The following is a 12,176-nucleotide window of genomic DNA, read 5'->3' on the forward strand; positions in this document are numbered from 1 at the left end:
ATAACGTCAAGGGATTTGTTTGTAGTTTTTAAAGTTTTAAAGGGTTTGTGTATATCTTTTAGAAATTAAAGGAGATGGTTTGAATTTTTAAGATTTTGTAGGGGTTTTCTATAACTTTTAGAATTTAAATGATTTTTTATGATCTTCACATTGTCAAGGGGTTGTTTATAGTTCCATATATATCACAGGGATATGGGTTAATTTGAAAATAAGAATGATTTGAGAGGTAGATATTGATCTTGAGAAATCAAAATATTTTGATGGTTTTCTAAAATATGAAACTTATCAAGGGTTTCAAAAAATTTGTAAGCTTAGTGCCAAACAGTTAAAGTTATTGAAGGTTTAATGAAACTTTCTAAAGGATTTTTTAAAATTTGAGGCTAATAATAAATCATTAATCCTTTTTTTACATACTAAAGAAAGGAGAAATAAAAATGTGATTGTCATATTTTTATTATTACTAGGTTTTATACACGTGCAATGCACGTGGTTGGATACCATGATTAAGTAATTTGGCATATTTTCTAACTAAATTTTGTTCATCAGTTCCACTTTAATAGTTTGTGCTCACTTTAATATTGCGATTATTTATTTTTTTTAATGTTTGTTTAAATGAGTGTATCTAATTTAAATTTTCATGTTGATATTTGAATTGACAGAAAACAGATATAATTTGAAGCTAATTTAAATTTTTATATTATTTTGATTGACATTAAACCAAATTTTACTTGAGAAAGTACGGTGTTATAAAAGTAAAAAATATTGAAATGGTGTTATACAACGAAAGTAAATATTTAAACCAATAAGTCAAAATGATTGATTATAAGTATGCTAAAACGATTCGAAAAAGAATATGAAGTGTAGGGTATGATTTTGCTTATGTATACTAAGTGTAGGATCGTGACCCTTAAGAATATAGTGCGCTCTTATAAAATTTGCGGAAGCTTTACACTTAAACACTAGAGGGTGAGTTTGTAAAGTAGAATATAAATTGCAAAGAAAGAATGACAATCTCAGAAAATGAACATCACAAACACAAGCATGTATACTGGTTATTGCAAAGAAAGAATGACAATCTCAGAAAATGAACATCACAAACACAAGCATGTATACTGGTTTCACCTCCCCGGTGTACATTCAGTCTCAGAAAATGAACATCACAAACACAAGCATGTATACTGGTTTCACCTCCCCGGTGTACATTCAGTCCCTAAGCAAATCCCGCTTGAGAGTTTTCACTATGATTTTGAAACCTTACAAAATAAAAAGCAAACCTAACCAATTTGCAAGACCATGCAAATTGCAACCCAATTGACAAGACCATGCTAATCGTCACACCGATCTCTAGACCAAGAGATCAACCCTCTCAAAACTGAGAGAACCTTCATAGAATCAATGTATAATTCCAATCCTATAAGCCTTGATGTGGATGTGAACGTGTAACAGTGGTTTATCAATCTTTTTAACACTCTGAATATTACCTAAACAAGCTCTAAGAATGATAGAAATAAAGACAATATCAGAAACTCTCTTTTATGGAAAAACAGATTGAAAAACCAAAAGTTTAGAGAGTTAATTTGCACAATATGTGAATCTTATAAATGCAAAATTTGGTGTTTGTTTTCTGATGTTTAAACCTATTTATAGCCTCTAAAATGACATAATTTTAAACCCAATTAACGTCCACAAAACGGCTATAAACAATCACTTATTTAAAACCTAAAATCTGAAAAAACTACATCTGTAGTCGACTACAAGTCATAGTAGTCAACTACACTGAGCCTAAACAGACTCTGTGAAGTCAGAAAATTACTTAGTAGTCGACTACAGGGCATAGTAGTCGACTACATTGTAAACTCACAGATTCTGAATTTTTTTGTATTTTGACCGTAACTTTCTCATCCAATATCGGAATGAGGTGATTTAAGATTTGTTGAAAAGCTCTTGAAGAGACCTACAAGTTTGATCTTTTCCAGATTATAATTGCTAAGGGGTATAAATAAAATGTTTTAAGACTCATTCAATATCTATAAACTCTAATGGCTAACATAGGGGATTTCTATTGTTAACCAACACACTAAGCATGTGTTAGTGTGTTCTAACACTACGTGTGTGTATGTGTGTGAGTGATCAAAGCTTGTACAAATTTCTAAGCAAAGAAAATATAAAATTATATTTTGACAATAAAGTATTTCTTCTTCTTTGCTTCATTTGTCATTGAACTCATCTATGTCTTGAGTATCTATTTGAATATAATTATTGATATAGCTCTGATACTACAAAAACAAAAGTTAGCACATAATACACACAACATATAATATTTGTTATCATCAAAATAAACTAATATTGGGGTCAAGATTCCTAACATGAAGTTTGTTCTTGATCATTGATAGAATTTATAAAAAATTATAAATTAAATATTAATACTAACTCTAGCATATTTTTATATGATAAAAACATTCACATAAGCATATAAAAGTAATGAAAAAACTCATGAAACTCCCTTGTAAAGATTCCTAATTTCACTCAAATTAATTAAACTATTCTATAAAATATGTAAATAGCATTGTCTTTTATTTCTTCTATTTTATTTATTTATTGAGTTAAGATCAATACTTTCTCACCTTCATTTTTTTTCCGAGCAATTCTAGAGTAGTCTTCATCATATTCATCGATTGTGACATCAGGTTAAAGTTGTAATTTTTGTATTGTTATTTTTCTTAGGCTCGTTAATCTTTTATCTTATCGTTTAACTTCACAAAGAAGTTAAATATATTTTTGTTGTTCAACACAAACTTCTTGAAATACAGACTTTGATTTTTTCTATTTTAATGAGAATAAATGTTAATTTCATGTATATAAAATTATTTGTGTTCCTAATTTATTACTTAAATAAGACTAGAAGCTACCTCTTTTTTCTCTACAATGAATCCTTCTAATGTACATCCAATAAGAATTTCTGTTACATTAATAATATTACATTTGCTTTATACCTATCATTTTACACAAAGATCTGAACTAAATACCTACATTTTTCGTTGCTAATTTGCCTTAAATTATAATATTTTAATTTCTTTGGTATTTGAAGAACAAAGTATGAAATTTATAAATACTTACTAATTTTTTTTATATCTTCCATAAAGAATTCTTCTTTGATTGGAATAAAATTATTAAATATTTCTTCAATGTAACTCAGTTGATGCTTCTTTAATAAATATACCTTATGTTAATGCTAATTTAAATGATTTAAGGACTTATTATTTCCGTCACTTTCGTATTTACAACGTAAATAGCTTGCTCTTTTTGAATGACTAGGATTTATGCACGTGCAATGCACGTGATTAAATATTATGATTTAAGTATTTTTGAATTATTTCTTTACTAAAACTTTTGTTTCTGAGTTCCACTTTGATTGTTTTTCTCACTTATGTTTTCAAAATTTATTATTGTGATTATTTTTTTAATGTTTGTTTGAATGGGGTACACCAAATTTAAAATTTTCATGTAATAATTGAATCGACAAGAAATAACTATAATCTAAAGCTAATTTGAATTTTCACGTTATTTAGATCGGCATGAAACTAAGCTTGACTTAAGAAGATATAATGTTGTAAAAGTGAAAAACACTTGAAAATATAATGTTATAAAAGAAGGATGAATAATTAAAGCCAATAAGACAAAATGATTAATTAAAAGTGAGCTAGAATGAAACTAAAGAGAACATAAATTTTGTTGCTAATCAGTGATAAACTTTAGAAAAAAAATCATAAAATAAAGATTAATGCTAACTCTATTACACTTTTATATGATAAAAGTATAAAAAAATCATAAAATAAAGATTAATGCTAACTCTATTACACTTTTATATGATAAAAGTATCCACATAACCATATAAAAAATTAAAAGAGTTTTATATGATAAAAGTATCCACATAACCATATAAAAAATTAAAAGAGTTCATGAAAATCACTTCTAAATATTACTGATTTTACTCAAAAAGTTAAGCTATTTTTAAAAATAGTAAATAATTTAAATTTGTGTTGTATTTATAAAGAGTCTTGATGAAGATGCTTTTGTTTTAGCAGCTTGTTCTGAATGAGCCCTACATATTAGCTTTAAAGTGTAATATTTTTTTATCGTGTTATATGGATGCCTGCTTGGTTTGCTTATCTATCTCTTATTTATTCAATAAGTTGATATATTATTAACATAATTTACGATGACATGCATATCTTTCATACAAATTTAAGACAGGTATAAGATGAATTTTATATTTAGTGGGGCCTTTAATAAGAATTTTAGTTGCAAAATATATAACATTCATATTTAAAGATTTTGAAATCTGACAGTACTATTACATGCTTATCTTTGACCGTGTTCTTAAAAATTGATCTTTTGTTAGTAGTCAGATCCCCAAATAAGGATACTTGCAAAGTCGTGCCACTATATAGAGAAAAGGAAAATATCAATTTTAATTTTTTTACTTACACTATGGTAACTAAGTATCATGTGCATATTTTTTGTCCATTATAGTGATTTTCTCATCTTATCTAGTTTATTATATCTCACAATATAGTTGATCAATGACTTCACTTTAGTTTCTATTGTAATATTATTTATATAAAATTTCATATTAAGTTTATGATTCCTTTAGTATTTTTAGAATAAAGTATGCAAATTTATAAGTACTTACTAATTTTTTTGTACTTTTCATGAATAATGTTTTTTAATTAGGACATAATTGTTCAATATATTCTTCAAGAAGAACTCGATTAGTGCTTCTTTGCTCGATATGCTTTTTATCATTGTCAATTCAGGTGATTCATGAATGTTTCTAAATTTTGGGTTTATTTCATTTACTTCTCCATTTGAAATGAAAACAACTTAGTTCTTTTAAAGTATATCTCTGAACTTTCTGATAGTTTCTCCATACATAACTCCTTGTTTTTTTACTTTATAAATAAATATTATCAACATTAGAGATAAATGTTTATACATTATAATCAATTAATGATTATCAACATTAGAGATAAATGTTTATACATTATAATCAATTAATGCTAACCTATTATATCTTAATGTAATAATATCAAACATTTCCTCTTTTCTTTGCCAAATTTTAGCCTTTTGTGATTTAAACTTTTGAGGGTATGTTTTATAATTTTTAAACTTTGATAGTATTTTATAAAAAATTTAAATTTTAAGTTGGACGCTTATAATTTTCATGTTTCATGTATTGGTGATAAGTTTTTAAATGTTAGAATATTTCTCGTAACTCTGAAAAATTGAAAGTAATTTTATAATTACTAAAATTTTGGGTTGTTTTTAAAAAATTTAAATTTTTAGCAAGCTGCAGATAATTTCTAAATTTTATATGTACCAATTATAAGTTTTAAAATTTCAGAATTTTTTTATAATTTTTTACTTTTGAGAGAGTTTTTGTGATTTTTGTACCTTTGAGGTTATTTTTTTTACTAATTATAAATTTCTATGTTCTCAATGGTAATCCCTGGAATCCATCTATATTGTTTTTAAGTTTTGAAATCCCTGAATTTTAGAATGTTTTTTTTAATTTAAACATGGCTAAATGGCACTTATATACCCTATTGTTTTGTTCTTGTAGTAGTTATATACCCTAAGTTACAAAACATAGCAAAAAAAGACCCTGAGTTGGTAACTGTTTAAATTTAGCTAACAGTGTTAAAAAATACATAAAAGGACAATAATGCCCCTCCTTAAGAATTAACCTCCCCCCAACATAGTGAAAGCTCTTGTTTTCTACTATTACCCATATTAAAAAGGAAGAAGAAGTTAGAGGCAACGAAAAGAAGATGATGATGATGAAAATAATCTAATTTGCACCGGGGGGTAGGTCATACAGTAAATAATACAATAAATAAGGGTAAGAAATATTCAAGTTGGTCATAGATCCAACACTTGGGAATATTCCAGAGAATATTCTCACAACTGGTTAACAAAAGGTACCAACTTGCAAAATTTTACCAACTCAGGGTATTTTTGCTATATTTTATAATTTAGGGTATATAACTGCGACATAGGGTATATAAATTTAATTTAGCCTTTAAACTTTTGAGGTTGTTTCTATAATTTTTAAAATATTGAGGGTATTAATCACAAGTTTTAAATTTTTAGATATCATGTTTGTTTTTTAGTTTTAAAAAGTTAAGGTATTTTGTGTAATTTTAAAATTTTAAGGCTATTATATGCAAATTTTGAAATTTTTGGGTTTTTTTATTATACTTCATGTATTATAATATGTTATCTACGTATAATTTCTTAATCTTATTTTTTCTATATTTTTGAGTCATAGGTAGTTCATATGGAGTTAATATAGGATATAATTAGTATTTGGATAGATTAAGATTTAAGTGAAATATCAAAATAACTTTTTTTTAAATTGTTGACCTATAGATAGTTCACGTGGAATTAAATAAGATATGAATAAAATTAGAATAGATTAGGATAACAATATAATATTAAAAAAAATCTAAGGGTAATACTGACCGTAGAAAGATTTTCCTAATACCGACCGTAGAAAGATTTTCCTGAACTCGTACTTTTAAAGGGAGTATGATATGATATAATATGATATCTCCATACCATGCCTACTCGGTTAGAAAATTTTGTGACTAGATAATATATAGTTCGGCTCAACATAAGCGTCGTGGCCCATTAAGAACGTTCAATATTCCAAAGATGTGGCCCATTAGGCAAAATATTTGTGCTACTATTGGACGGTCCAGATGAATCAATCTATCTGCCCTCTTGATATAAACCCCAAACCTCACAAACCCTAATTTCTCTGAGCATATAACTTTAGGCCGCGGTTTTTTCTGTTTCCTTCTCTCGCTCGCTCATCTCGCCGCTTTGATCTCTTCGTTAGATCGAAGATGAAGGTAATAATACTAAACCTAGATCTAAAGATTATTTCTTTTTGTGTTATCTAAAGATTATTTCTTTTTGTGTTGTAGAATCGAAATCTTCTCATGCTGTTAGATTTGATGATTCTATTCTAAATCTAAGTTTTAATGACAATTTTTTGTGGTTTTTTTAGTTCAATATCGCCAATCCCACCACTGGGTGCCAGAAAAAGCTCGAGATTGAATTTTTTGTGGTTTTTTTAGTTCAATATCGCCAATCCCACCACTGGGTGCCAGAAAAAGCTCGAGATTGACGACGACCAGAAGCTGTAAGTTTAATATCGCCAATCCCACCACTGGGTGCCAGAAAAAGCTCGAGATTGACGACGACCAGAAGCTGTAAGTTTGTTCATTTACAAGTTATGATCTTTTGAGTTCCTTTATTAGTTTCATTGCGCCTTTGTTGCATTATTTGTTCCTGTTTAATTTTTCATAGGTTGCCAAAGATGGTATATTTATTTTATTTGTTACTTGGTTAATTACGGTTTCTAGTATTTAGTCTAAACCCTATGAGTGTTTAATACCTATGATCTTGTCATTGAACAGCATCATATGTGAACTTTGAGCTAATTATTAGCCACAGTTGTTAAGGTTGGAGCTTAACATGTAGAAGGCTTCTCTTATCCCATAAAGTCATTAAGTACCTTTGCCAAATAGGGTATTCATGAAATAGTTCCCCAAAACTCATATAAATAAATCCCTGCATCACTTAAGTTGTCTCAAATAAGTCCCTCAGGCCATAACTGTCATATGTCTGCAGTTTTTATTCTTACTGGCATAGCTAGTTATGGCAACAACCTTTATCTTCTTCGAGGTTCACCATAAAAACTAAAAATTCTTTGAAATTTACAGAACATAAACTCATGCATGACTGTTGTTTGGCTGAATAACCTGACATGTAACTTCTCTATTGACGTTTTTCAGAAATAACATCTGCGACTAGTGGTGCAATGTCGTTTGATGCAGTCCTTTTGTTTTTTGGACTTTTAATATTTTACTGAAATGATTTTCCAGACCTCATCTATGCCTTAAGTTGTTATTGCAAGTGTTCTTTTTTGTTTTTGTTTCAAGAAGCATACTTATTATAGAATGTTAAAGATAGCAAGTAGTTAATGGGCATTTTCGCATCTATTATATCATTTCTATGTGAGTAAGCTTCATTGTTTAGTAGCTAGCGTTCACTGTCAATTCAGTTGTTTCATTACTAATAACTTCAAATAAAAGAATGTTCAGTCCATGTCTGTTTCTGTGCGCAACATGTACTGCTTTTGATGTTGTTTTGTCACCCTTATGATTTTAATAACTGTTCATTCTTTGATCTTAGTTCTTTAGGTAATTGATCTGGGATTCTTATTCTATGACATTATTAGTTCGTTATATCTACTTTTCTACAGTTCTGAATACTTGTGAGACATCATGCACTAATCAGCAGTATGTTATTTGGCGAACATCTCTTCCACTATTTCTCCCCAAATTGTTTGTGAGACATTGCAATTTAATTCTCATTATAGGCACTATGCAATTTGATTCTTACTGTATGTAAATTACCATCTAAGCCATCATCCACCCTATCTCCTCTGTTGGTTGATGTGTGTCCATGTTACTTACTGTCTGTAAAAGCGCATGTCTGCGCATTGCATATTTTATTTTCTGATCCATGCCCTGACTATTCTTCCTTTTACAGCCGTGCATTTTATGATAAGCGTATTTCACAAGAAGTCAGTGGTGATGCTCTTGGCGAGGTAAGCGTACTATCTGACAACACAATACTTCATTTATACAGCCGGGAATTCTATGTATTTTCAGTTTTTCTTTTATTATTTATTAGACTATTGTACATATTCATTTGTTATTATTTTTCTTATCGATATACTCAGGAGTTCAAGGGATATGTTTTCAAAATCATGGGAGGTTGTGACAAGCAGGGTTTTCCCATGAAGCAGGGAGTGCTGACTCCTGGTCGTTTCAAAATCATGGGAGGTTGTGACAAGCAGGGTTTTCCCATGAAGCAGGGAGTGCTGACTCCTGGTCGCGTCCGCCTATTGCTGCACAGAGGCCAGTTTAAATTTCCTTATTTACATTCAGATATCTAAGCTCTGTCAATAAACGTGATAGTTGTTTACGAACTGATAAGTTGTTTCTTAACAGGAACACCTTGCTTCCGTGGTTATGGAAGGCGCAACGGAGAGCGAAGAAGGAAGTCTGTGCGTGGGTGCATTGTTAGCCCTGATCTCTCTGTCCTCAATCTCGTTATTGTTAAGAAAGGTGAGAATGACCTTCCTGGGTTGACTGATGTTGAGAAGCCAAGGATGAGAGGACCTAAGAGGGCCTCCAAAATCCGTAAGCTGTTCAACCTTTCTAAGGAAGATGATGTACGCAAGTATGTCAACACTTACCGTAGGACCTTCACTAACAAGAAAGGTTAGTTATTTACCTTTATCTGTTGCAAACTTAATTTGATGATTTTTTTGCTCTTACTATGTTTTTTTGGAGAGACATGCTGTTACTATGTTGTCAGTGCATATTCGCTTTTTCTTTCTTTCTATGTTTAAAAACATAGAATGATAGAGGAGCCCTTTGTCTTTTTTAGTTTTGGTTCCTGCCTCTGCTTATTCCATTTTTATCAGTCACAAGTGTTTTCTACTTTTTTGAATCTTTAGTTTTGGTTCCTGCCTCTGCTTATTCCATTTTTATCAGTCACAAGTGTTTTCTACTTTTTTGAATCTCAATTCGTTGCAAAATATTGAGAACTCTCCATTTTTATCAGTCACAAGTGTTTTCTACTTTTTTGAATCTCAATTCGTTGCAAAATATTGAGAACTCGTAATCCGTCATCCCATGTTGATCTTAAATGGGAAAAAGGGTTGATATTTGTTGTGCCAGTATAATGTTGATATTAAATGGGAAAAAGTGATGATATTGGTTTTGCCAGTATAATAGTTCTCCCTTGGCGGTATATTCAAGCATAATTTATATAGTGATGATTTCTTGTGTTTATCTCTCCTCATTAGAAATAAATGTGAATGCTCTAGCTAATGCTTCCATTCTCTTATTCTGAAAAAGAGTACATTCATCATACACTTCATTTTATAATAGTTTTTTAATATAATATTCCATCCAGAGGATTCAACTGTTTGTTCATTGATGATGGTAGTTTTTCTTAAGATATGTTTAATGCTGACTATCAGTGCATAATGCCACATTAGTGGTCTAAATGTAATGCGGACTATTAGTGTGTGATGCCCCATTAGTGTTCTAAATGTTTATCTTAAGAAAAATGCAGGCTTGACATCTTAACCCAACACAGAACTTTTTAATGCCATTTTGCTGTGGTGATTAGACTCTAATGTTATTTGAGCACACCTTTTTTGTTTTTGACGTTCCCCTTTTCTGTCAATAACTCAAATATTTACTCTTTACTTTAGGGCCTGTTAAGCTCCAGGATTAGATGGATATGATTGATGAAGTCAGGAATTTTAGAATCCCAATTGTTCGCTTTTTCCGTCAATTTTGATGGTTCAATGGAAAACATGAGAGGTTTTAGACTTTTCCACATTTTGGATAAGCAATCTGTTAGTTTCAGGTGACAATAAGAGGGGCATGGCAACTCATATGATACAAACGTTAGTTGCTAATCTATCATGTTTACTCAGGCTCTTATATGTAGTTTCCACTATTTTCATTGTTTAATAACTTTTTCATACAATCTGAGCGAAAAGCTGATGATTGTTCATATCTTGAACAATTTGGTTTCCTTGGTTTTCAAGTAAACAAATACAAAAAAAATAGGTTAAGAAAATAAACCTGACAACTCTTCAAGGTTGGTTGCGTATGTTCCCAGAATTTTTTAAAAATTCCTTGGGAACAAACAACATTTGTTTTTAGTTTCAGACTGGTTAGTGGATTAAGTTGTCACAATCTTGTGCAATTGATCCGGATTTTCCTGAAGCAAATTTTGCCAATGTTTTTGCAGGAAAGACCTGCAGTAAGGCACCAAAAATCCAGAGGCTTGTGACTCCCTTGACCTTGCAAAGGAAGCGAGCCAGAATTGCAGAGAAGAAGAAGAGAGTTGCCAAGGCCAAATCTGAAGCTGCAGAGTACCAGAAGCTCCTTGCCTCGAGGCTCAAGGAGCAGAGGGACCGACGCAGTGAGAGCTTGGCAAAGAAGAGGTCCAGGCTCTCTGCTGCAGCTGCCAAGACTGCTTCAGTATCTGCTTGAACTCAGGATTATAGTTTATAACTAGGTGGCTTTTTGTCTTCTGTCTGAAGTAGTAATTTTGAATCATTAGTTTTTTGTCTGGACCATGATTTCCCTTTGAGGATGTGGAGTTGCGTCTGTTGTTTGTCATTTGATTTTCTGAGGCACCGAGTTAAAACATGAAACATCCTTATATCGTATTAGTTTGTTCTTCAACAGATCTTGCATGCATATATATATGCACGTGTTCCTCTCTTTGTTGTAGATTTATAGTGCTGGTATTGTTAAACATTAAAAAATTTGATTTGGAACATTTTTGGCATATGGTGAAGTGGTTTTAGGCACCTGCAGTGGAAAACAATTCAGTGGATAATGGATATGGATGGTGAAAACTGGTTTATTTTAACTCATACTCCAACAAAACAGTGGTCTGTTTTATTTTATTTGGTGGATTATGTGATACGAGGTTTGACAGACATGAAAGCATGCATTCGTGATTCCTCACTAAATCCCGAGGGCCAAGTTTTTGGTAAATTTAAGTGATGTTTGTTTTTGGTAATTTTGATGGATTATAACTTATTGCCGGGTGTTATACATGAGAATAGACTATAATTCACTATATTACCAAACATTTTAGATTGTGATTCACTTGGATTAAAATCTCTAGGTTAATAATCTATATGTAGATTATAATCCAAAGTGGAATGCAAAGTTTAACGAGCATGTTCTTTTTATTTTATCTCTACTTCTCTAGCTTGTTGAAATTCATTGGTACTAGTTGATGAGTCAGTTTATGGTCCAATAAGTTCTTGCTTTTTTTTTGTTGTTGGGATATTAGGTGGTATTTGGCAGCTCTCCTACTATCCAGATTAGCTTTCCTACTATCCAGGTTAGCGGAGCTAATCTAGTTAAAAGGTAGAATTGTTGTTTCGGTAACATTGGGCTAACTCCAAATTTGATTTGCTTAGTTCAAATTTAGGCCCTTATCCATGTTAGGATTGAACAATCCCTCTTTTTGGTTTACAACTAACCCAGTTA

At 30.7% G+C, this 12,176-nt stretch overlaps 1 protein-coding gene across 3 annotated transcripts; it reads left to right on the plus strand.

Annotated features, from left to right (window-relative positions):
* Positions 6,763-11,393, plus strand: LOC109833366 (40S ribosomal protein S6). Of its 3 annotated transcripts, XM_020401020.1 has the most exons (8): positions 6,763-6,917; positions 7,076-7,120; positions 7,191-7,210; positions 8,626-8,683; positions 8,819-8,852; positions 8,922-8,996; positions 9,090-9,362; positions 10,915-11,393. In XM_020401020.1, the coding sequence occupies exons 1-8, from the start codon at positions 6,912-6,914 to the stop codon at positions 11,157-11,159; spliced, it is 756 nt and encodes a 251-aa protein (XP_020256609.1). In that variant the 5' UTR covers positions 6,763-6,911; the 3' UTR covers positions 11,160-11,393. The 3 variants fall into 3 exon arrangements, with proteins under 3 accessions (XP_020256609.1, XP_020256610.1, XP_020256608.1); XM_020401021.1 differs by lacking the exon at positions 7,076-7,120 and having other exon boundaries at positions 6,814-6,917; positions 7,146-7,210; XM_020401019.1 differs by lacking the exons at positions 7,076-7,120; positions 7,191-7,210 and adding an exon at positions 7,216-7,280 and having other exon boundaries at positions 6,825-6,917.

Source organism: Asparagus officinalis, chromosome 3, assembly GCF_001876935.1.
Source record: "Asparagus officinalis chromosome 3, Aspof.V1, whole genome shotgun sequence".
NCBI lineage: Eukaryota > Viridiplantae > Streptophyta > Magnoliopsida > Asparagales > Asparagaceae > Asparagus > Asparagus officinalis.